This window comes from Astatotilapia calliptera, chromosome 6 (genome assembly GCF_964374335.1).
Source record: "Astatotilapia calliptera chromosome 6, fAstCal68.1, whole genome shotgun sequence".
Lineage (NCBI taxonomy): Eukaryota > Metazoa > Chordata > Actinopteri > Cichliformes > Cichlidae > Astatotilapia > Astatotilapia calliptera.
This window is the reverse complement of record NC_137427.1, coordinates 25449734-25476105: the sequence shown is the minus strand read 5'-3', so window position 1 is coordinate 25476105 and position 26372 is coordinate 25449734. Positions and strand designations below refer to the sequence as shown.

At 40.9% G+C, this 26372-nt stretch overlaps 1 protein-coding gene across 3 annotated transcripts in view; it reads right to left on the bottom strand.

Moving 5' to 3' along the window:
- Positions 1-2565: 2565 nt before the first annotated feature.
- The window catches only part of herc3 (HECT and RLD domain containing E3 ubiquitin protein ligase 3), a 33491-nt gene continuing 9684 nt past the window's right edge, over positions 2566-26372 (bottom strand). For all 3 annotated transcript variants that reach the window (XM_026171298.2, XM_080302995.1, XM_026171299.2), the window contains 17 exons: positions 25553-25626; positions 24810-24934; positions 24584-24643; positions 22028-22139; positions 20641-20830; positions 16471-16634; positions 16195-16308; positions 15965-15988; positions 15762-15860; positions 15483-15653; positions 15255-15398; positions 12551-12717; positions 10068-10134; positions 8679-8761; positions 5964-6147; positions 4157-4259; positions 2566-3244 (listed from right to left, as the gene is read on the bottom strand). In XM_026171298.2, the coding sequence (XP_026027083.1) occupies positions 3036-3244; positions 4157-4259; positions 5964-6147; positions 8679-8761; positions 10068-10134; positions 12551-12717; positions 15255-15398; positions 15483-15653; positions 15762-15860; positions 15965-15988; positions 16195-16308; positions 16471-16634; positions 20641-20830; positions 22028-22139; positions 24584-24643; positions 24810-24934; positions 25553-25626 (2090 nt within the window). In that variant the 3' untranslated portion in view covers positions 2566-3035. The remainder of the gene's footprint in view (positions 3245-4156; positions 4260-5963; positions 6148-8678; positions 8762-10067; positions 10135-12550; positions 12718-15254; positions 15399-15482; positions 15654-15761; positions 15861-15964; positions 15989-16194; positions 16309-16470; positions 16635-20640; positions 20831-22027; positions 22140-24583; positions 24644-24809; positions 24935-25552; positions 25627-26372) is intronic.

Below are 26372 nucleotides of genomic sequence, written 5' to 3'. Positions count from 1 at the left end.
AACTGCCAGCATTTGAGACCTTTATATGTTTGGCCCAGAGCTGTGAGTACAGAAGTGGGCTGCTTCAGGTTGTTATTGCTGAGAGGACGTGTTAGTCAGAACACATCGAGTCATTTTACTGCCCAAAGTCACATTAACACCACTGTCGTGTATGAAATGTATATAAAATATATATTATATATATGCGAGACGATTCCACGCACGTCACGCTAATACACAACCTAATTAAATGTTATCTTGTACTGCGAGGTGTCACTGCAGGAATATTTATACATCATCAGGGCAACTTTTGGAATAATATGATGGGTACAGTTTATCATCAAATGGCTATTATATGCAGACTTTTTACTAAGTCATCTGCCCACACTCTTAAAATATTCATCTCCACTTGGAGACCAGACAAATAACAATTATTAACTCTAATGTTTGTATATTTAGGTTTATGTGACATTTTGGGACATGTTTTTATTTGCTTCTTAGCAGATCGGTTCAAATGTCATTACAGAGGAATCGGTTTGCTTGGCCTAGCAAAAACACGGCTAGTTTGGCTCCGTCACACGGTGAATAAATCCAACTGAGAGCCGCTCTGATGATTAAAAATGACCAAAGTTTGTTTAACCCTCTGAGGTCTAAGTCATCATTTTATAGAAGCCATGAGAGTGTTTGTTAGGGGGGGAAAAGAAGCGTGAATAAGGCTGGGAGAAAAGTTTCATAAACACAAAAATGACAGTTTTTGTCATCCACACTTACAGGGGATTTATATTTGTAAATCTGCAACCCTGCAGCCTACACCATAACTACACACCACATGGACACAGTCTGCGATGGCTGTGATTGGACAGTTTGGGATTGTCGTGTCCTCCTGAATATTTAAATCTACTGTGTCTACTGAAAGAGACTATATGGAATTGAAGAGAGAAACAGGACGAACTCCTGGTTTGTTGAGATACCGCTGCGTTGGCCAAGAAGGACTTTGACTGTATTCAGATACTCGTCTGTGTCAGGGACCACACTATCAGAATGTGTATCTAAAAATCTGTTTCAAAATACTTCACGAAAGCGATTAAAATTAGCACTAATCAAGGAGACTGTTCTGCATCCACGCCACGGCAAACATGGAGTGTGTATCGCTGGAAACCAGAGTGGTTAAACAAGAGGTGCTCTCTTTTTCTGGGTCTTTCACCTGTTGCTCGCACAGACTGTAGTAAAATATGGATTCTTTAGAATGGCCATTAGGGGGCGACTCTCGTGGAGAACACGCCCTGGGCTCCATGTATCTGTAACCTCAGTAGACATTTTTCTGAAGAGTTTATGGGCTCAGTCGTTAGTTTTAGCTCACACTGAATGAAACAGGAAGTTCATTTTGTAAATGATTTTATAGTCACAAAGGAGGATTAGCCAGGATAAGCTGACTGTCCCTCGGTTTCCTCGCTCATCACGTCCAGTTTCAGGCAAAAATGATTAGCTAGGGTCTTCACTGTCCATGGGTGGTGTTATCTTGACTAGCTCCACCTTTCATACTGTGGTTATGTTGTTGCTAGGCACTGTCATTGAGGGCAAAGGTATGATGGCAAGGTCACATTTTAGATATTATAAGCAAACCTGGAAGCACTAAAAAAAAACAACAACAAAAACTGCAATTCCTGTAGTGGCCACTGGAGGCTGAGGCTAAGTTAATCCCCACTGACTGCCATGGTAAGACACCCAACTTAATACAATTACAAAGTGTATTTAAAGCCTGGTATCTACAGTTCCTCATTCATAAAAACCACATAGGGGCACAGACTTGTTCTATAACTCATCACGGCTAATGCCAAACTCAACATCTTAGCGTATTAGTCCAAATACAGTCATCTCATGGGGTCTTGTTTGATTGCGACCTCGCAGATGATGCGGCCCCTTTCAGCTAGAAAATCTAACTAAACAGCCAGTAAGCGCGACATCCACATGCTTGTAACAACAGGAAGTGCGATCTTTTTGTGTCCATCTGAAGGAGCCAAACATGTATTTGCTACCACTTCCAGTCTGAGCGATGCTAACTGATGCTTCATATTCAGCTGACATGCTTTTCTTGCAAGAAAGCGAATAATCACATTTCCAAAAACGTCACTGCTAAATGACAATCTGGTCTTTGTTTTCACTCTGTAACATGCACACACATCCACAAAAAAAATAAAAATAAATAAATAAAGTTTTGTTTCCGTACAGAAGGTTTTGCTGTAGAAAGGCAACACTGTTGAATGCAGGTTCAAGAACAAAGTCAGCTGCTCTGTGAGCCACAGCTAAAACAGAACGAGGGATTGCAAACGATGTTCAGCATGCTTCGCTCCCTGCCTGACTCGCTTGTCCTCTTTCAGAATCAGGCATAGAGGACATGCTGGTGGCAGATTTAAAAGGATCAGCGGGACTAACACTCCTCCCAACCTCACAGTGAAGATTATATTCAAAGTGCTATTTACATACACGTATATATGTATGTGTGTGTGTATGTGTGTGTGTGTGTGTGTTAATTTTGTCAAAAAATAACCACTCTATTTAATAAATTAAAAGTAACAAAAAGCAATATATTGTCTCAAGGTAATAACATGATTCTTTAATGATTAAAAATAGAATTTAAGGAATATAAAATACACAGCTTTGCAAACAAAACAAAGCAAAAAGAAATTAAGAGTTTCTCAACCTTCTCTGGTCCTGGTTTTTAGGTCCCGAAGTTTTCATAATCCAGGGTCGTTCTGCACATTTTAGTCCATTTAGTGCTTTTTTGGTTAATTTCCATGTTGGCTGTTATCTATCAGTCATTTGATTCTCCTCTAAATGGTCCTGGAAGGCTGAGGAACTTTGCCCAAAGCAAAAAAGCAATAACACTCTGCATTTACATACATAGACCTTTAAGATTCAAGATGCTTAACGATCTTGTTAGACCATATATAAACAGAGTGACCCTCCCGTGTCCAACAATTGCCCACTCACACTCTTGACACTCACGTGGGGGTGTATTGCTGTTAAAGTGCGTTAAGTCTCCCCTGGGACTCCCCTCAGACCAGGCTGAAGCCCTCGTACTGCTCCACGGCTTGAGTGAGGCGGCGGCGCAGGATCTCTTTGGTCTGGTAGCGGGGCATGTCCAGCAGGTTGTAGCATGTGTGGGCCACGGGCAGGTAGTGCTCCTCTGCTGTGGTAGACTGGATGATGATGCGCAGGCTCTCCATGCCGTGGATGGGAATGCGGTCACTACCGGTCAGGAACACTGCAGGCAGAAAGGAGACATACAGAACAGAGGTAAAACAAAATTAGGGAAGCTCTCTGAAACATGTTTGTGCTCTTGTGCAGACGCAAGCTTGATGTTTCTGGATGTTATTAATAAATCTGGTCTTTGCCTGTCTAGACAATTTTTGACTCGCAGAGAATATTGCTCCGATTTTCATATTTTGGCTAAAAGTCATTCTTGGTTGCAATGAAAGCAACATGCATGTTTTTTTACACTGCAAAGAAATGCTTGTTTAACAGAGAAACCTGCCCACAGAACTCTTTGGGCTTTAAATACACTTTAAATAAATGTGTAAAATTACAGAACAGAAAAAAAGAAAGAAAAAGAAAAAAATTGCATTATTCTCATTATTAAGATTGAAAAACCTGAAATTCTGCATTCAGAGACTCATTAAAAGTGGCTGCAGCGAACGACCCATAAGTTCAAATGTTAGGTTTGTGGTTAGCTGGCCTGAATGGACCCTTCAGAGTGCTAGTTCTGCCCCCTGGGCCAAATGTTTGACACCTCTGATCTAGGAGCAAGAATCACAGGGTGATTTTAACAGGACATCGTCATGCCACACTTCCCACAACAGCAGCGGTATCACTATGCTCGACATTATTTAATCATATCATTTACTATTACTAAAGAATTCAGCATAATTGAGGTCTTGTAAAGTAAACAGTTGAATCTGAATGAAACACTTTATTCAAAACTCCTGAAATGTGTGATTATTTTCATTAACACTGAAAAGTTCTCGCTTTCGTTAAAGCAGCACGAAGCAGCACGAAGCAGCTCTGCTGTCTTCACGATCTGCTCTCATGACCTGCAAATTATTACACTGCAAAGCGACTGCGGGTAAGAGAATTAAACTGCCACGCAGATCATTTAAGGAGGCAATTAAAGGCTTACACAAGAACTGCTTCTTCTTTTCCAGAGGGAACTCGTGGAAAACCTCCCAGAACAATCTGACTGTTGGATGAGTGGCGGTGTACTCCCCCTTATAAACGGCGTTCTGTAGAAAGAGAGGAGAGATTTGGAGATTAAAAGCCTGTTTTACCATCAGTAAACAATTTGATTTGTGGAAAACATGTTAGTTCCTTATCAGTCAGGAAATAAAGTCCTCAGAGACGTGCAACAATCTGGGTGATTTTTGCAACTACTGGCCTAAAAAACAAAACAAATCAGTTTCCCAGTTTTTTGACATCTGACAAAACAATCTGCTGTGCAGATGTTGTAATCTGCACAAAAAGGACCTCTGGACACAGGAGATAAAGTCACGGGTAAAATATGTGAAGAACTGTTTTGGCTCATACCGTTTATGATCACATCCAGAGCTGCAAAGTAAGCCAAATGTCACAACAACCCACAAGAGCGGAGTTTCTAAATCATTTATTCGCCTCCATATTAAATGATCCAGAGGTGTGCCTTTTCAACATCTGGCAGGAATAACACGAAACACACGAGAACGAGCCTTTCAGAAAAGATCAGATTTATCTACAGTTTTCTTCACCATCCAATCTAAATTTTAACTTACCTAATATGATGATTTGTGAATATATATTTAGAATATTTCTGACAACATAATACACGTTTTAGTATTTTGCAACTAAAGGTACAATATGTAAGATTGGTAAACCACAAACAGCTGAAACATTAAAAAGTAAACTAAATCTATAAATTATTTATTATCATTACACATGTGCAATGAATTTTGATGCAGTCTTATCAGTGCAAACATTTGAAAATAATATGTATATAAAGTAAATATATGTACACAAGTAAAAACCCATCATCCCAAACAATCCTTCACACTCTATGGGCATTCATTGCAGTTGATTCTCTTAAAAACTGCACATTACTACAAGTGTATTTATGAGTTTTGGATAAAAAAAAATTCTTTGGTTCATGTTTTTAATGTCCTGAAACATCTGCCCTTGCGCTGACATTCAAACAGAAAGTGGTGCAGGGGGGATGGATGTTTCAGGACACTCTCAAATGACCGTATGACACTGGAATAGCACACTACAGAAATATCTCCTGAAGTTTGATTTCTAACTTGCTAATACTGCGTCAAACTCAATTTTTTTTGTCGCTTTAGCACTGCAGAATTTATACTTATTGTTCCATTTTTTCTTTTGCATCCAGTAAAAAGACAATCGCAACAACCAAACGTGGTTCGCCGGTATCTGTGTCTTACACCAGTGAAAGAGCCTTTTCTTTCCTGCTTCTTACTAAACGTAAACACCTATAATTAATCTTTCAGGTACAATGTAGCACCGCCTGAGGTGATGGTTTGAGGTAATGTTTGAGGGTGTTTCTCACTACCGTTCTAATCTACGATGCTAAAGCTAAACATCTATCATTCACTGAGGCTGGTATGTAGAGCCGCAGGCATGGCTGCAGTGGTTATTCTGAGCGAGGCAGTTCCCTGGTTATATAAACACAAAGCTAAAAACTACATCATTCTTTCCTGTGGTCGATGACAAGGATTTTAGGGTTTGTTTTTTTTTAAATGCAGCATCTGAACAAATCTTTCACATATAAACTATTGGTCTGCAAACACTTGTGCTGCAGGGGATTCAAGATTTTAATCCAACAATGACAACAACAAAAAAAGAAAAACACACACAGTGAGGAGAGGCTTTGCTGACCCTGAGCTGGAAAGTTGATCAGAGCAGTCGGAGTACATGTGCAGATGATTAAACCACACACTGACCTTCTCCATCTCCTCCCAGTTGTAGTTATTATTGCCGACCACCATGGCCATCAGCTCGGAGGGCTGGAACAGAGACAGGATCTCCCCACCACACACCTTCAGGAAACCAGCGGAGAAGGCAGAGTACTGCTCCCCCACCGAGTCTGAGAACACGTAGCGCAGGTAGGCCTCCACAAACTCCTTCCTGAAACACACACACACACACACACACACACACACACACACACACAAATAGGTTCAGTAAATTTATTTATTCAGATGTCAAAGTGGGACTATAAACACTCTCTTCCTCTCTCATTGTGTCTGAATCCGAGTGTGTTCACATTGTCTGAGCCGTCTGTTCAAAGCTTTTTTTTGGTTTGTTTCTTGAAACCTGCTTGGAACTCATCAACGTCCTCTTCATCCAGCCCGCTCTAATTTTGTTTACACCTCTGTGAGGTCTTAGCGCAGAAGTTGCTTAGGTAGATTAAACCTCTAATCTCTTCATCTGTGCTGGAGCCACCTGTGAGTGCGTCAATATATGTGTAAATACTAAAACAGATTTGTTTTCACTGTGCCAAGCTAAACTACAGAAGCAGGACACGAAATGCTGAATAAATCCCCTGAAAGACTTATATTTAAACAGAGTTCCTAACATTAATCTATTTTAAGACCTCTGAAATGAATGCTTAAAAGTAAAATTACTGTACTGAAGGAGAGGAATGTGCAGCTTCAACATTATTTTTAAATTTGGGAAACCAATGGAAAGCTTTAGTTTGGGCTGAGCAACTACTGCACTAAAGTCAGTGACAGAGATCCATGCATTTATCAAACATGTCAAAGACAAAAGGGAGAAGAAAGCAGAACATATTTGTCACTTTCCATCACTAGTCAAAGTCAGACTTAAGTCTGATTGAGATGCTTTGTCGTGTCCTTTGAACAGGCCGTTCAGAAACCCTCCAGTGTGGCTGAATTAAAACAGTTCTGCAAAGAGGAGTGGGACAAAATCCCTCCACAGTGATGTGAAACACTCACTGCCAGTAATTACAAACACTTGATTGCACAAGCATTAATAACTATTAACTGGTAACACAACTAGTTATTGGTTTTAGGGAGCAATTAGGTTTTAAGAACTTTTCTTTCCCCGTAATAAATACATTTTATATTCACTCAGGCTATCTCTGTCTAAGACATGTACTCAGCTACAACAACAGGAAACCCCAAGCCAACCACACACAGTGCATAACAGCATCTTAATAGATTCAAAATAACAGGTTAAAAATCCCAAAGTGAATCAGATGTCGGGGATTCAGAAGAAACCAGTTACTTTAACTCAAATGTTCAGGAACGCGCAATCCTCGAGCAATCACTCCAAGAAAGAAGAAAAAGAGAGAAACCAGATTTTTAAAACCTTTTCCCTGATCACACACACAGAAAGTAATGATGTCGTTTCATTTAGAAAGCGAGGACTCTGTGTAGCAGCTGCTGCCACAAACCCCCGTTCAAACAGGGAAGGTACCAACAGAAGGACCAACATGCTCCAACAGTTGGTCAGAAGGTTCCTTTGTAAGTGCGCATGCGCCATTAGCGTACTGCCTGCTGTAACCCTAATTTCCCTCGGGATTAATAAAGTATTCTGATTCTGATTGATTCTGATTCTCCTGAAATTTGAGAGAAATACACAAGCAGGTCTTCTCATATAGGAAACCAGCGCACAGACACGCACACAACTGCTTCACGTCAACAAGCTAATAAATACAGGCTTCAGACCAATGCTACAGTCTTCCCAGCCAAGCAAGTCACACCCACAGGGGTCACAAAGCCCTGCAAACACCAAACTTGTCTTACACAACACAAAACGAAACAAAAACAAAGGCAGGATTCATCAGTCTGATAAAGTAACCTTCAGTATCAAAATAAAACGTGCGGTATGAGATGCTGCTTTAACACCACAATCTAATATTCCTCTTGTTCTAGTTCCATATCTGAGTGTCGAAGGGATTTTGGAGAAACAATTTGTGTTACTGCTGCTCTCGCCATCTGTTCAGCACCAGCAGCCAGACATGTTGACACCGCCCGCCCCCAAACGCTCTCTCTCTGAGGACTCCTTCACATAACGCTGTAATCAGTGCCACTGGCACAAGGACAGCAGCTAGAAATGAGGCGCAATAGCACGGTGTGAGTGAATCTAAAAAACTGTGTCTGTGTGTGCAGCACAGATCGTGGCCTTCAGCTCCAACAATGGGACACAAGCTGCTGGCTCCATGAGCGCATTATAATCTCTGTGCGGGGAAAAAAAAAGTAAAATCTCACAGTCTTTGCTTCTTCCTTCAGAGAGGACAGAGCATGTAGCACTGAAAAAATGGAAACGTTCATGAAATTAAATCTAATCTGGTAAACGGGCTGGTTCTTATATAGAGCTTTTCTACTCTGAGAACTCAAAGAGCTTTTTATAAAGCTTCACTCATTCACACCAGCACTTTTTTCTATGCTTTTCCTATCCAGGTGCTTTCTATCCAGCATTGACACACATTCACATTCCCATGGATGCATGGGAGAGCAACTTGGGGTTAGTATCTTGCCCAAGTATATTTGACCGGAGCAGACGGGGATTGAACCACCAACCTTCCGATTAGTAGGTGACCTGCTCTGCCTCCTGAAATACCGACTGAAACGTGCTGAAAAGTCAGCTTAAATTTTCAGTGTGCGTTTTTTTGATTTGTCGAGTCACCAAACCTGTTGTTTTTGTCCACAGCGACGCTCTCTCCTCCGGGAATCAGCTCCTTGACTTCTGTCATCCCGTAGTTCTCCCTGGTGATCTAAGACATGAGCACAACAAACAGACTCACTGTGGAGTTTTTTTACGTTGCAAAAGTGCACAAGCCGCACAAGATAATTGCAGCTTTATTTTTTTAACATTTTAAAGTTAAAGAAGTCCTGTGATGCTCCAGTTTTGTTTTTTGTTTTTTTCCAAACACCAAAACCGTCTGTCAGCTAAACCTCACACACACACATATTTTCCTCTGCAGTCAAAGACTGTTTTAGGCCCTTCTTCTGTATCACAGATCTTTACAACCAAGGATCCCTTAACATGTGCTGTACTTCATTTTCAGTTAACCCCACATTGTAGAAGCCAGAGGATCAATTCAATTCAATTGTCTTATTTATATAGCGCCAAATCAGTCGTCTCAAGGCTCTTCATATTGTAAGGTAAACACCCTAGTGCCTGTGTGGTACACAGATTAAAATGTATGTCAATCAATTACAGAGACTCCTGATCCAAACTTGTTATGTATATAAAGCACACGTGTCCACAATATCAATTTCTTCCATTCTAACCTCTCCATCACCACCATGAGGGAGACCAATGAGCCATCAAAGGACATCAGGGACAAGATTGTAGACCTGCACAAGGCTGGAATGGGCCACAAGACCATTAGCAAGAAGCGTGGAGAGAAGGTGACAATGCTGGTGTGATTATTTGGAAATGCAAGAAATATAAACTGATCACCATGAAAAGCCTGCCCTATGGGATGAGGGTGATGCATCACCCCAAAACTGGCAGACAGGACCAAGAACACCATTGGCAATATGCTACGTTGTAATGAACTGAAAATCTTTCACCACCTATGAAGTGTTCAAGATGGCACTTGTAACGGCCAGTCTTAAGTTTGCCAATGAGCAAGAGAAGGCTTGGGAGAAAATGCCGCGGTTAGACGAAACCAAAGATCAGACTCTTTAACATCAACTTGACTTGAAATACGAGATTCTTTGAGTATGAACACCATCCACATAGTCAAGCAGGGAGGTAAAGCCATTGTGCTTTGGGGCTGTTTTTCTGCTAAGGACAGGACGACTTCAACACAATGAGGGGCCACTGTGGCCATGTAATGTAAAATATAGCCTCTGTCCCTCAGCCAGAACAACGAAGATGGGTCATGGATGTGTCTTCCAGCACAACAATGACCCAAAATATACCACCAAGGCGACAAAGAACGAACAGTCGTGAGTCATTCTGTAACGTAGAACTTCAAGGAACATATTAACAATAAACAAAATAAAGAATAACACCAGCCTTTTTCACACACGTGGCATAAAAATCAACAAATAAAAAGTTACACTTACAGCAAAGTTGAGAAGAAACGTCTCCTCCACGTCACTTCCTTCATAGTCTAAAAGCTGTTGTAAACTCCTGGAGAAACAAAGAAATCAACTCATAAAAACCAACACAGAAAACTCAAACTGTCATTTGCTCAGCAGACAGAAGCAAAACAAGGAAAGTTAAAACTGTATTATGGTGTTACACACAGTGTTATAGTCACTGCTTGGAGCTGTAGTAATACAGAACTTGTCGGTAACACTCTTTGCAGCTCTTTGGTGTTATACTTGTATTTAACTCTCAACTCTATCCACGTTTGACCTTTACATTGAAAACCCAGGGATCAGCCGTGCTGCTCCAACAGCTCCGTAGATGAAACAAATCGTGAACACAGGCTCTGTCAGATTAGAGGTGAATTATTAATAATAGGAAATGACTCACAGGGAGTGTTGTGTTAGTTTTCCTGAAAAGAAAATGCTAGATGTTATAACCACCAATAACAGGAAGGACAAATGGGCTGCCAACGGAAATGCTAATTAGCCAAAGGGGATATATTATTATTGTTTTGCAATTTGACCCAAGTTACTCGGCTGAGGTCACAGTACAAAGAAAATATCAAACAATGTTTTATCAGAAAGCAGAGCTGGTGTCTGCTTCTTATCTGTGTGTTGTCTCCACTGTGCTGCCTTTAGCCTGTTGAAGCTGAACGGCTCAAAAAGACAGACAAAATAATAAGAACAAACATTTTAAGATGTAGTGTCCTTTAAGATGGTGTTGTCTCGAGAGCAACAGGCTGCTGCAGCCCGTACGTATCGGTAATCACATTCAATGGATAATCGCAAAATCAATAGTTGACTGGAGACAATTAGGCTGAACGGAAATGCTGACCGTTCCTGCTCTAAATTCAATGAAGTGGCAAACAATCTCACTGCTACTCTGAAAAGCAAAAACACTGCTTATGTAAACAAGTGGCACACGGATTTGGCATCCGGGTGCAGATTTGATCCTAACCCCGATGAAGGTAAACATCCTTCTAAAGGAGGACTATTTCAAGTCGCTGGCCCAAGGCTGAGATATTATCATCACTTTACTCTGACAGCCCTGCGTGTCCAGACTTTCTTCTCTTCTTGCTAATAGGTTAAAATTAATGGAGTCATAATCTTTTTTTATTCCAGGCATTTTTTAAAATCATTGCACCAATTTATTTCTTTGTTTCTGTGGGACAGTAAAGCCCCCAGATTGGGACTTTCTTTATTAGAACAATTTACACGTTTTATATATCGGTCTTCACATATTCATACATTTATCGACCGGCTTCACTCGCCGAGTGTAGACTTGAGATTCAATCTCACTCATCCTTTTCTTCATCTGCCTCTCTAATCTACTCTCCATCACCTATTAGGGCAAGATTTATTAAACAGAGCAAAACAGCATCTGAGTGCATTCACCAAATAGTGCTAACATTCACTACATTTCACTGTGTGTTATACTTGTATAACTATGCATGTGACAAATAAAGAAGCTTGAACCTTGAACCTAACAGGTGTGTTTAGTTTTACAGGTGATTAAGAAAAATACACAAAAACCCAAAACTGTAAACTTCGTGCTTGATTTAAATATTCTCCTCCTTATATTTTGCACCTTAACTCCCAGAAATACAAATGCTACACAGTAGGTCGCAAAAATCTGTGAGTTCCCTCCTCTTACGCGCAATCTTAGGATTCAGTCTCAGTTTGAAGTCTCATTTTAAGTCATTTTAAGTCTGCGATGCCGTTATTGAAAAAAACCCTGTGCTCTTACTTATGCCTCCTATCTTCTGTGACATAATCGAGGCATTCAAGTTATTTTATTGTCCCATTTATTTCCTTATTTCCAGATTAGATTCTGTGCCAGGTTTCAACTTACACTATTTAAGATATAGAATCCACTTTTCAAGGTCTTATTTATCAAGAACTTACCCCAACATTATGGACCAATGTGCCAGATGTCATGCCTCACCTTGTTTGTCTTTTGCTTCAGACTGCATAATTTTTTATGGAAGGTTTTAGGAACCCAATAACAAACTGACCACTTCCATTGCTATATTTGGGGGTTCCACTTGTTCCCCAAACATACCTTGCTTGCATGCAAACATCGCTTTTGGTGAGATCTTTCTTCCTATTGTTTGTGTAGGTCCTCAGTCATTCAGGTCGTGGTAGTTGAAGGATCTTGAAAAAGAACTTGACTTAAGTTTTGAAGACCTCTCACCTAAGAGGTCTCTTCAGTTGCATCCTATTCCCCTGGAAGTCCACTAATCCCACAGTTATCTCTCTTTATGCTTTAAGGATGTCATGTCATTTCTTAAAACTTAAAGACTGTTCTGCTAAGTTTGATCAAAAATTGAATTCTTTCATTCATTATTTTAAGTCTTTACCAACTCAGAGTACAGATTAACCCTTATATATAAATAAATATATAGATTAAAAAATGAATTAAAAATAAATGGTGAGTTGCAATGTGCCATGTTTACCGGGCTTCGGTGGGTGAGAGCTCTTTGAAGTCCTCCAGCGTGGGTGACACCTCGAGCAGCTTCTTGTAGAGAGCCAGGGGGAAGTGGAGGTCCACCACTGTGGCGTTATAGATGGCCAGACCGCAGATGATCCCGATCAGGTGGAACCAGTTCTGCTCTACAAAACACTGGAGATGCACGCAGAAACATTATTTTCCTGTTGCCTTTCTTTTACCACTTCTCTGTGGCTGAAATCTGAGCAGAGTCTTTGGTGGCATCATGTCAGCTGGCTCAACGTAACTCGACAATTTCTCACATCCCACGAGCTGAAAAATGTTATACGGTACACCAGCAGTAAATTCACACTCACAGAACTATACAAATATGAAAAAGGTACCTTTCTTCTTAACTCTAAGATATCAGAGCTTCGAGGTAAATATGCTATCATAAGGATAGAATAAAGCCAAAATATGGAGATTAAAGTTGTCATTTAAAGTAAACAACTGCCAAAGCTTCTATTACCTCTACAAAATTGTGTAGACGAGTTAGTGAAATCACACTTAAGAATCAGCTTTAGTAACAAGGAAAATTGTTTGTGTTTGTGTGCTAAAAGGGAATTTTTATGATGAGTATAAGGACGCTGAAGAGAAGGGGAAAAAAAGATAAAACTTGGAAGAGTTAGCCAGATTTGTACAAAATGAAAAAAACTGGCAATGGACAGATGTGAGGATGTCAATGGTTACACCCTCGTGCAAGAAAGAGACTGTATGTTGTATCACAAGGCACAAAAACACAAGAAAGCTGATGAAGCTGTTTCACTAACTCATCTACACAAAGCAGTCTGTAGAGGCTATGGCAGCCATGACAGTTGTTTGAATTGAAACAAACAGCTGGTCAGTAGATCACCAGTGGGCTTCATCCAATGATCGCTAAGTATGTGCCTAAAAATACACCAACCATTAACCTACCGAATAGTTGAGATATTCTGGAACAACATAGTGGACCCTGAAACCAACAACACCACCCCTCGAGCGCAACTCGCCACACCAGATCATCTTCCTCCATCTCACTCTATCCCTGACATCCTCCTCTGTCACTCCAACCCTCTGCATGTCCTCCTTCACTACATCCATGAATCTTCTCTGTGGTCTTCCTCTTTTCCTCGTCTCTGGCAGCTCAATCTTTAACATCCTTTTTCCAATATTCACTGTCCCTCCTCTGCACATGTCCAAACCATCTCTTGTCTCCACTCAACCTGAGATGTCCCTTTGGTGTACTCATTTCTAATCATGTCCTTCTGTCTCACTCCAAAAGAAAATCTTGACATCTTCTAGATTATCACTATGGCTGCAACTGTGTGTTATAATTATGTGCCAGAAAAGGAATCTTGGACTATATAAAATAAATGCTACTCTCATGCAAATACCTCTTACTTTTTTACTTAATAATTTTACAAAGAGTTAGTTTAAAAGGGGGGGGGGGGGGGGGGGGGGTGATTTTGACCTTAATTTGAATGACAGAGAGGTGACTGACTGAACAGAGCTAATATTATGTTGTTTCCAATCTCAGTCAGCATGACGGTCAAGGCTGAGGGACGAGCTCCCTTATAGAGGTGAGTGTTTTGTAAACCTTAGTGTTCCCACTGACATACAGCATCTCTGTGTATAACTGCAGAAACAGCAGCTCTTCTTCTTGGAAAAAAACAGCAGCAGTCAAACAACTGCCAGTCCACATTCGGGTAATCAATTATAGGCCGACTGCTCTTTAGTCCAAAAAAAAAACAAAACAAAAAAACAAACCCAGACAAAAGAAAGCTGAAAGGCTTCAAACTAAAAGGAAAAGGTCAGTGGATTTATTGAAACACTGACTTCTCTTTTTGAGCAACAGATATGACTCGTCCATCCTGCGCATGTCAAAGAGACATTATCTCCAAGGGGCAAATTAGGCTGGACCCCACACAGCCCAGACAAGATGCTTCAAACCTAAAACAAGGCTGAGTGCAATTTACACACACAGCACAGGAGCAGTATGCTTACTAATTACTTAAATCTTCTTTCTTTTCTGACGTCACTGAGATCTCATAATATCATTATTAGCCTAAACGCTTTACTTCCCAGAAAACAGCTGAGCTAAAAGCCAACAGCACAGGCTGCTTATTGTCAGCAAGTCCAAATATGTTTCAGTCTGCAGAGTCACAGTATTTTTCTTTTTCTTTCAGAGGTAGAAAAAAAAAAGTGGACCACTGTATGCAGCTTTCAGCTTTGTGACTGAAATGCAATAACCCCTGTAAAGCATGGATTAGCTGTGCTACACTGTTGTGCATTAGGAATTAACCGATGATTTTAGTTCATATCCAAAGTTACTTAAACAGTTGTGTGTTTCTAAATTATCCATAAACTAAATAAATAAATAAGCTGTCTCTGATCTGTCTCTGATGTTTTAAAACACAGTCTCCAGATTAAGTATCATTTTTCTTCTGGATAACCATCTCAAAAGATGAAGTTTCCTATTTGAAGACATTGCAACTACTCATTCATTAAAACCTGTTCACAGCAGGTGCAGCAGTTGGAAAAGAGCTTCGTGTTTAACTGTCTGCAGCAGTGCGGCTCACCGTAATGCTTCAAGTTGAAGGTAATATGCTAAAATTAGACTTAATTATATTTAAATATACTCGATAAATACTTTAACATCCACTGCCTGTTAACTGTCAACCAGGGAAACTCACTTTATCTGAGAACCAGAGCAGGTTGGACTCTTTGTAATGAGTGAACATCCCGTACACGGGATCCATCAGCTCCTTCAACAGCAGCAGGAAGAACTCTTTAGTTACGCCGCCTGCGTCTACGGCCTCCTCTCCATCAAAGATCACCTGGAGGGAGGAAGAAGCAGATGAAAAACAAAAACAAATCTTCGCTTTGTCCAAGTTACGCCTCCGGTGAGTGCCGCCTCTCACCTTGAGTGGTTTCTTGAGGTCCACGTCAGAGTACATGGTGAGCTCACGTAGTGTGTCGCTTACTAAATGGCTCCTGCGCACATGGAGCACCAGGTAAGGGTTCCTAGCGAGGTGGGGTTCCAGTGTGAGCAGCATAAAGACATTGTGTAGGTTTGCACCGCTTACTGCCATCTTGGTAACGGACACGGGTGGAGAGAAATGGATGAAACAATGTTCACATGAGAACGAGAACAATTAAGAAACATTTGCTGACACATAAAGTCTGTCAGCAGCGGATACCTGCATTTGCAGTTCAGCATCAGTTTGCAGCATGGTTGTCTTGGCTTTTGCGTTCAGTATGAACGGGTAGGCACACAGGTTTACTGCGGGAAAGTCACTCTGCAGGGAAAACAGAATGAATGCTTAATAAACCATCACCATTTAAATGAATCACATTTATCTATTATCATTTATCTTAATAACTGAGTCTTTAATTCAACTACCTGTGAAGGGGATGATCCCACTTTCTAAAAATGAGAATGAAAGAAAAGTCATCTGATCAAACCTGACACTTGAAAAATAAAAAGACATTTAAAAGTAGAAACGAAGAGATTTTTAAATTCCTTCCAATGCCCGAGTGTTGTTTATGAAACAAGTGGGCAGCAAGAAGAGACAAACAGACCTGACAAACACAGATGCCTTCCCAAAAACCTATCCCAAACTCAGTACTCACAATCTCAGCTTTACTCAGAAACCATTTGAGGTAGTCTTCCTGGATGTCCACGAGGCTGGTGATGTCTGGGATGTAAAAGCGGTTGTACTCCACGTGTTGTGCCTTCAAGTTTACCTGGTAACATGGAACAAAAACCTGCTGATCTCCAGGAAATGTCACAGTACACGGCAGACTACAGATTACCGAGAACCATCTGACCGTGACACAAACACTTCCTTCTTGGATTGTATTGCCGAACAAGCACAGCTGAGAACGGCGAGTGTCGTTTGTGAATACCTTGTGGAGCTTTTCCAGCAGCCGAAGAGTTGCAAGAAAATAGTTCTCATAGAACATGGGCACGAGCACCGTCTTGCCTCCTGTTAGCATAAAGACAACAATGCTCTTGTACATGTCGACCATTCGGGTGAACACGCTGCCATCCACGATACACCACCAGTTGTCTGCAGAGACATAAAAAGGAGAGGAAAATAAATGACCTCAACCAAATACACCATGATATTTTATGGTGGACTCAAGTAGCACTGATGTTGTCAGTTTCTTCTATGATGTATTGGAATTTCAGGAATTACACAATAGCAATGCTTCTGTTTTAGCAGTCAAATGAGCTTGCAAAGAAAAGCGTCTGGACTTCTTTAAGTTACTTGAAGACGTTTCACCTCTCATCCGAGACGCTTCTTCAGTTCTAAGGTCAAATGGTGGAGAGTCCCAGATATAAACCTAGTGGGAGTAACCCCCCCACAGAGGGACAAAAGGACCCCCTGATGATCCTCTAATCGCCTGAGCCAAGGTGTGAAACTGGGTGTGGGTCCCAATCAGCCAGAGTTTCGGATGAGTTACTCACCCGAAAGTCTGGCTTCTCGGATGAGAGGTGAAACGTCTTCAAGTAACTTAAAGAAGTCCAGACGCTTTTCTTTGCAAGCTCCTTTGACTACGATGACCTGGATGACTGAGAACCTTCACAGACATTCTGTTTTAGCACTTAAATAATTTAAAGCCACTTCATTAGATACACCTGTTCAACAACTTGTTAACACAAATATCTTATTAGCCAACCACAGGGCAGTAACTAATTAGGGATGTACGCAAGTTCAAACTGAGCACTGAATGGGGAAGAAAGATGATTTAAGTGACTCTGGACGTGGCGTGGTTGTTGTGCTAGATAGGCTGGTGTGAGTATTTCGGAACCTGCTGATATAATTTGAATTTCCCATATAAATATCTTCAGGGTTTACATCGATCGTGGCTCAAGAGTTGGGAGTTCGCCTTGTAATCGGAAGGTTGCCGGTTCGAGCCACGGCTTGGACAGTCTCAGTCGTTGTGTCCTTGGGCAAGACACTTCACCCGTTGCCTACTGGTGGTGGCCAGAGGGCCCGGTGGCGCCAGTGTCCGGCAGCCTCGCCTCTGTCAGTGCGCCCCAGGGTGGCTGTGGCTACAATGTAGCTTGCCATCACCAGTGTGTGAATGTGTGTGTGAATGGGTGCATGACTGGATATGTAAAGTGCTTTGGGGTCCTATGGACTAGTAAAGCGCTATATAAATACAGGCCATTTACACAAAATAGCCTGAGAAGGAGAAACCATCCACTGAGCAGTAGTTCAAAATGTTTTGCTGCCAAAGACCAAAGAGCAGAATGGCAAGACTGCTTCGAGCTGACAATAAGGGCACAGGAACTCAAATAACCACTCGTTACAACCAAGGTATGCAAAAAAGCATCTTTGAACTCACAATATGTCAGACCTGGAAGAAAATGGGCTACAACAACAGAAGAACACACCAGTTGCTACTCATGAGAGTTAAGAACAGGAATTTGAGACCACAGTTCACACAGGCTCAGACAGAAGACTGTAAACATCTTGCCTGGCCTGATGAATCTCCATTTCTGCTGTGACATTCAGATGGCAGGGTTCAAATTTGGCATGAACAACATGAAATCGTGGCTCCATCCTGCCTTGTAATGACAGTTCAGGCTGGTGGTGTGGGGCACATTTTCTTGGCACACTGTGGGACAGTTAGCACCATTTGAGCATAGTTTAAAGCCCACAGCATACCTGAATACTGTTGCTGATAATGTCCATCCCTTTATGACACAGCAGGGCTCGCAAAATCGCTAGCCCGACGTCCCGGGGCTAGCGATTTTTCCAGTCGGGCTACCAAAATCTATCTCAGCCCTGCCCGTCGGGCTATCATAGGAAGGAAAAAATATATGTCAATGCTTTTGCATTCTTTCGGAAATGTAGCTGGGTAATTATGTCATTGGCATCGGTGAGCCACTGTCAATATGTGACATATTGAAATCGCGTTTGAATTTGCGCTTGTTTTTTGCTTTCACTTTGCAAATGTCCAGGTGCCTTCTTTGTCGTTTGGTCTTGCTTCCCGTGAGCTAGCCAGGGAGCACAGCCGTTTATTGACATCTGCAGAAGAACACTGCCGCTAGCTAACTGCTCAGCGCGGCAACCGCACAGCAACAACAACAACAACAACACACAGGGCGCCCTCTGACCCCGGAAGGACACACCGTCGCAGCGAGAGGGCGTCACCCGTCACTATGGCAACATAAACAAAACATAACTGTACAAACAGAACCCCGAACAGCCCTGACCCGCTACAATATGCTGCTGAGAATATAGCCCAGAAGAAGCGTATAGTATAGCTTTTATTTTGGAAAGAGCCATTTCTCTGTAATAAACTCTCTTTTCCAAAGATGAGTGATTCCTCAATCAGATACGCAAACGCGCGTTGCAACTTCTTATCTGGTGCGAGTCTTTTATTTTGACAGCGAATGCGCACATGCGGACCACTTATGTGCACCCGTGTAAATAACATAATGTTCTGCCGGGTGTGTTGTTGGTTTTCTCTCGATTTCTGAGTCGACAAGCGCCTTTGTTACTGGGACCAGTCATTTTAAGAAAGGCCCCCATTAGAACCCATGAGAAATGCAAGAAATGCATTATTGCTCAGTCTGCAATATCTTTCCCAGAACAAACACCAATTGCAAATAACATACTAAAAATAAACCTGAAAAATCTGTTTAGAACAGCGTACTATGTTGCAAAGAGTGAACTACCACTGGCAAAATTTAGCAGTCTTTGCAAACTTCAAAAAGCAAATGGCCTAGATCTTGGTTCCACTGTCTCTTACCCGTGACTTCAGCGGAAATTTCAAATTCAGGATCTGACACAGACTGATTCATGTCCTACACAGTTCTTACAAGTTCATAGAAATTTCTGTTCAATTAGAACCAAGTATTTGAGTTGATGATTGTAATTTTTATACAATGTTGTAATTTGTTTTTCAACAATTTTTTGATTAATGTTTTGTTTCCTTTACAATATTATACTTTAATGTATAATATTGTAAAGGAAACAAAACAGGAAACAAAACATCAATCAAAAAAATTGCTCTCTTTTTTATTCGGGCTACTTACATTTATTTTTGGCTACCAAAAACTGAAGAGTCCCTGCCCGAAGGGCTACCAGGGATTTTGAAATTTTGAGAGCCCTGCACAGTGTACTGTCCCTTCTGAGGAAGCAGCAGGATAACGCACCACGTCACAAATGTCAAATCATCTCATCGTTTTTGATCATAGCAGTGAGTTCGCTGCACTCAAATGGACTCCACAGTCCAAATCTCAGAGCACATTTGCGATGTGATGGAATGAGAGATTTTCATCATGGACAAATCTGCTGAAACTGTGTGACATTACCGTGTCAATGAGAACCAAAATCTGAGGAATGTTTCCAGCACCTTGTTAAATCGATGCCATGAAGTATTAAAGCAGTTCTGATAGCAAAAAGGGGTCTAAGGTGTAACTAATAAAATGGCCAGTGAATGTATGTTTGTGTGGCGTAGACCAGACATGCATGAACAGTTTTACGCAGCAGTCGGTCACATGTGCAGAGGTGAACAAACCTTTCTCCAGAGCGCTTTTGTCACTTGTCTGTATTATTGCAGCAGCACTATGAATATCTTTGAAAGTGTCAACAACATTTTATGAAATATCATCCAAATATTTAAAATAAATGCACGAAAGTAATTTTCAAGACCCACCAAGAAAAAAAACAAACATTATTATTATTAAACTGATTCATGTGGCCACAGAGTGAAGACTAAACTAGCAGACGGGCTAGTAACTGACCTTTACCTCTGTTAAAACCCCTAGTTTTCCTCAAATATCAGTAGTGAGTTCAAAAATCCATATGAGCCAGGCTCTAATGTTTGAAGATGCTGTGAAAATATTGTTGTCCGGGTGGTGTTTTTTTTATCTGTTGCTGACGAAGGACACGTAGCACAGATATGGACGAGGATACCGATATATTCTAAACATCAGCGTAAGCTTAACATGGTGGGACATAGCACAGAGTTGCTGAGCTTCACAGTTCTCAGTTATCTCCCAAAGTCAAATCTGAATGAAAAACTGTATTCAGTGTGGTCGTGCAAATGTAATACCCAATACTTTGCTGGGGTTGGCATCTAGCCGCAGAATAGCCATTGCTAGGGGTATAGTGAGGCGGATGTAGTTTTTGGAGTCCTGCAGGGCCGGGTACTCTGACAAGATGAGGTAGATCCTCATGGCCTCGACATCAGGAGGGGAGCGTGGCAGCTGAGGGATCAGCAGGCTCTCAAAACTCTTGGTGGCCTAAACAAGAGAGAGAGGATGCAGACATTACACCCTCTGTTTAGTTACACTGCTCAGAGAAAGAAGATTCATGTTAGAGACAAAATGCAGTCAGAGAATTATTAGGGTTTTACTGTTTTTAAAAAAAAAAGAAGAAAAAACAAGCTGAATGTGATGGGATATTTTTATATTTCCAAACAAGCTGGATGAACGAGGCAGCAGCGATAAAACGTCAGTTGCTAAATTTTGCAAGAGGTTATTTAGTGGTTGGGGAAAGAGGCCTCAGCCTGCATCAATCAGACTGAGGCCACTTCAGTCCCAAACATAACATTAGTGCGCCAATGTTAGGAGTCGTCAACCAGTTCTCCATTTTGTGCCATGGATCTGTGGCAGAACTTGATTTACTTTCAAAACATGGATTTTCTTTTTTTTTTCTTTTTTTATTCCACCAAATGAATGGTTACAAAGCAAACCCTGCATGTATTAAACCTGCATCATTAAGGAGCCAAAACACAAAGCGTTTCAGACAAAAATCACTTTCTATCACATTCATTGATACCAATTTCTATGAAAATCACTATGGATTTAGACGTTGGTGACCTACATACAAACAATGAGGTTTTAATTTGGAGTGAGCAGCTGATTTTCAGCAGCAACATCTACAGCCAGAGGCACAGGGGTTCATTAGGATTCACGCAGAACTCCTTCAATTCCTGAGATTAACTGTTTGACACTAAATCTTTCACAGCTCTCACCAGCTTTGTCTGGTGACAGTTACATTACATTCATTGCTTATGAATCCACTTTATGTGTAATAGCTTAAAAGGTAATTGATTAGGTGATTAGAGTAAACCAAAACATGTATGCTATTTTCTTTAGTATACAAGGGATAGCTCAGTAGGTAGAGTGGTGGCCCCATGATCGGAAGGTCGGGGGTTCAACTCCACTGAACGGCTACCCTGAGGTACCCCTGAGCAAGGTACCGTCCCTACACACTGCTCCCCGGGCGCTGCATTGGTGGCTGCCCACTGCTTCACTGGGTGAATGGGTTAAATGCAGAGGAACTATTTCCCTATGGGGACTAACACATACACATTATTATTCATGCTTCTGGTCAGATAAAGAAAGTCAGACAACAACAGGAGCCATTATCAAACACATGCACCATGTGTCCTTAGAGACATACAGTAAACTGGGTTTGGAGGTTAGAAGCAGTACCTGCTCCATGAGTTCAGAGAAAGCTGGTTTGCTCAGAGTCTCAAACAGCATTCTGACAGAGTTGAGATCGATGCCTGGGATCTTTGGGTTGGTTTTGAAATGGGTATCATCACTGAGAGAAAGCAGATAAAGAAAGATATAAGTGAGATCTCAGCAAAGGATAAAAAACAGAGCTCATATTCAGGGAATTCGTGATAAAGCTTTGATGGAAAGTTGCTTTGGATTAAACACGGGTCTACTCCATGCTGTCATCCAGCAAGTCAGCTGTGAGTCACCTTTAGGTAGGTGTGATAATACTCACTGCAATATAAGCAATGGTTAAGTATACATGCAGCCTAAATGTATTTACGTCTATCCCTAAGCAGATCTCTTCTTCTGCCTGGGAGATGACGAGAGTGAGAACCAGTTGATAAACACACTCGCTGCTTCGCCTTAAACAACCCTCAACATATCACTGACACTGAGCATTAAAGATTTAGCTATCTGTAAATGCCATCTTCCTTCCCTATAGGCACAACAAGACAAATACTGACTGACACAGTGGACTGATCCCTAATGGCAACTATTTACAGCACTGTAGCTCAGGTGGCAGAGCAGGTCAGCCACTAATCAGAAGGTCGGTGGTTCGATCCCAGGCTGCCTCCTGGCTGCATGTCAAATATCCTTGGGCAAGATACTAACCCCGTGTTTGCCTACTGGTGGTGGTCAGAGGGCCTGGTGGTGCCAGTGTCCAGCAGCCTCGCCTCTGTCAGTGCGCCCCAGGGCAGCTGTGGCTACAACGTAGCTTGCCATTGCAATTGTGTGAATGGGTGAATGACTGTAGTGTAAAGCGCTTTGGGGTCCTTAGGGACTGAGTAAAGCGCTATACAAATGCAGGCCATTTACCATTTACCACTCAGTCAGATTAGACGTGATCCTGTGGAGACTGTTTGTCAAAGAGCAAACAGTGCTGCAGATGGTGCAGCGGTTTGTGCTACAAAACTACTGAGTCACAGCAATGACCCATTAAATTCAGAGAACTCTCTGAGCTTAAAGCACCATCTGAGCAGTTTTGGGTCCCAACTGTGATGCTAATACTTCCTGTGCATGGATGTGCTCTGAACAACTGCAGCAAATCCCACAGCTGTACCTAATAAAAGGAGATACAAATACAGTTTTTATGGCTACATTTTTGGGAAGGTTTTCATGTTATTAACTAAGGCAGAAACTAACATTTATTTCCATTTAGTCAGACAATTAGTACAAGTCTGTCCTCCTGTATTTCATATGCACTACTTACTTACTTTATGATGGATGTTACTATTTGTTTTACCTCCTGTGGCATTTCAGTTTTTGAAAGATTCATTTTTCACGCATGTGTCTGTGAGGCCTTTTTTTCCAACCCGGTGACCTCTACAACTCATTCCCAGGACGCGATAAGTATCTGCTGATTAGTTTGTCCTACATACATCATGATGTCAACACACAGGTTGATGGACTCGCACAGATCTCGCTAACCAAACAGATAGCATCTTTCCCAGGCCTGACAATCAGCTGGATAAGATGATATGCATTGATTTGAGGGTATTTGACAGAGAAAGTACATCTTTGTGAGTTGATCACACGGCATGCGTTTCCTTCATTTATGGCACACACCTGAAGGGCTTAAGAAGTTACTCTGTGATGAATCTGTACTAATAAAACGCTAACAGATCCTTCTTGTTTCCTTTTTTTTTTTAAACCTTTGTTGGGGACTGTGGTGCCCTTTTTTGTCCTAAAATACTGGGAGAGTTTCTGTGGCAGCATTCAGTGGAAAAACTGCAATTTTGATGTCGAGCGCGACTGCAGTTTGTGCCATCTGTCACCTGCCTGAACCAAGGCCAAATATCCTGAGCATGTGCTATTTTTGGCTCAGCACAGTAGCGATACAGACGTGGCACACGTGCAGCACATAATTGTACTAACTATTTTAAATATGTCGTGCCTGTCTAACATAAATCATTGTCACATTTTCAACCTGCAGAAATCAAACACTTCTTCTAATAATAACACAGTGACGGAGAACGAAGAATAAAATATCTGGTCATAACTTGTCATCCAGATGGTATGCATGCATCCAAGTTTTGTTTGGCAAATACTGACTAAATCCTGCACTATTAAGGTGGGAACTTAAACATTTTTATCACCTCTTAATTAATTATTTCAGCTCTTCTTTACACTTCGCATTTTGGTGCTATATCTTATTAACTGTTAAATGTTTCCTCCTCAAGGTCAACACTGTCTTCTTTTTCTTAAAGGTGAAAATAAAATTACAAGTCTGACTTAAGTAAAAGTAGCAAAATCTAATTTATATGAAGTACCTTTTCTAAAGAAAAAATATCTTGTCTATGTAGATTCACTAATACTCTTAGCACTGTAAGCTTTTAGAAAAGCTCTTAGAAAAATGTAAGCTCAGTGGTGTTTTGTCTTCCACTGAAGGTTTTTGCATTAATACATGCAACCGTGCTCCAATATAAAACAAGTCCTGACTGCACTATTTGTGTATTTCTCATATTGATGCAGGTGAGGTCTATGCACCTTTGGTCCAAGAAGCTGGCATTCCAGCACGCCGTCGACGACAGCTGAACTATGACGTCACTGTAAACGAAACACACATTACAATGAAAATGTAACGGGGGAGACTTTCCAGTGATTAAAGTGAATTAAGCTCTGTGTGTATTTGTGTAAACCAATTATATATGAGTCTACATTCTATCTTATAATCTAAAATATCTGACACAATACCCTTTTATCGTTGGCTTACTTTGTGATGCTAGAGTCTGTGTTGTACATCAGTTTCAGCCTCAACGAATTCAAACTTTCATAATTGATTGGTGAGAGACTTTTGCCAATATTAATCACTCTGAAGTCTTCCGAGGGGACAGAGGTCTGTAGAGGGGAAGACAGAGAACACATAACACCACTGTTACAAACACGGAAGACTTTGCTTTGGTCCTTTGCAGTCTGTGTGGCAAAGTTTGATCTGGGTTGCGTCGACAAATTAAAGAGGCCACGCCTGAGATGGAAATGTTTTGGCTAAGCGCTTTACATCTTTATCAGCCTACGTTCCTGACAGTTTGCTTGAAAGTTACATTTTTTTAACCAGATAAAGGCTCCAAATACAGAGTTCCATCAACTGAACTGGTTAAAGCTGAGACATTAACGCCACCCTGTGGTGAAACACTAAACCTAAGTAACACAGACATGATTGCTTGGAGTTTTTGGATGTGATTGCTTAGAATTATACAGCGTGCTGCAGGAAACTAAGAAGCATATGTGTGTCACATACGGTTAATCATTTTTTAATTCCTGATGGTTTTTAGAGTACATCTTTGATTTTCAGTTTCACATTTCTCTATATTTTTAACATGAAAATAAATAACAAAGCATTTATGTAATTCATGAAAATTCAAACAAACAATAACAATGGTAAAACTGGAAGTAAGTATATATTTTTAATTTTAAAAAATGTGATATTTTAGTATTAATCTTTATGAAATCACATACCTGCTCATTAGAGTACAATAAGAAGCTATGGTCTCCTCCACAGATGATTTTGGTCACGGTATACTGTTTTGATTCTAATTAAGAAACATAAAAAAGAGATAGACACTGAACATAATAACAGGGAATAAAATATATATATTTCACACTTTAAAGCACTTTAAACTGCATGTGTCTGTAAAGATTCCTCACCTTGAGAAAAAAGATGATACACAGTAATGAAGGATAAAGAATAATACACTGTGGAAGCATAAAGCAATCATAAAGCATTTGGCTCAAAAGCTCTTCTTTGTGCTATTTCAATTTGATATACATGGCAGAATAAATTGTGTTCTTGCAGTCTCCTTACAATATATATATATATTTTAAATCTCTGCTGTGACTCACACCCCCTAGCCTACATTACAAGCAGATTGCAGGATGATTTCTGGTAAATCCAACAGAAGACACTGCTGTGCAAATACAAGCTGTTTTGGCTGAATACCAACTATCCTCTTGGTTGTTTTGGCAACAGCAACTGGAGCCAAATCAGAAATACCTCCGCAAGACAGTGAAGCAGCAGAGTCTAGCTGGACACTAACAAAGCCCACTGTATCGTTATCAGTCTGTTCTTTCTGTTTTAAGACTTCGTAAATTGTAAATTCTCTCAAAGTTCTCCATTGTCTTCAAGGAAAAAATCGGAAACAAGGTTCCCAGGACCATAATGGTTAGGCCAAATAAAACTGTAACATTCACAGCTGCCTGCCTGGATTTCCACTGCAGTTACCAGTAAAGGCACAAACAGGAAACATGTCTAACAAACGTGAGAAGTGGGAATGAGGCA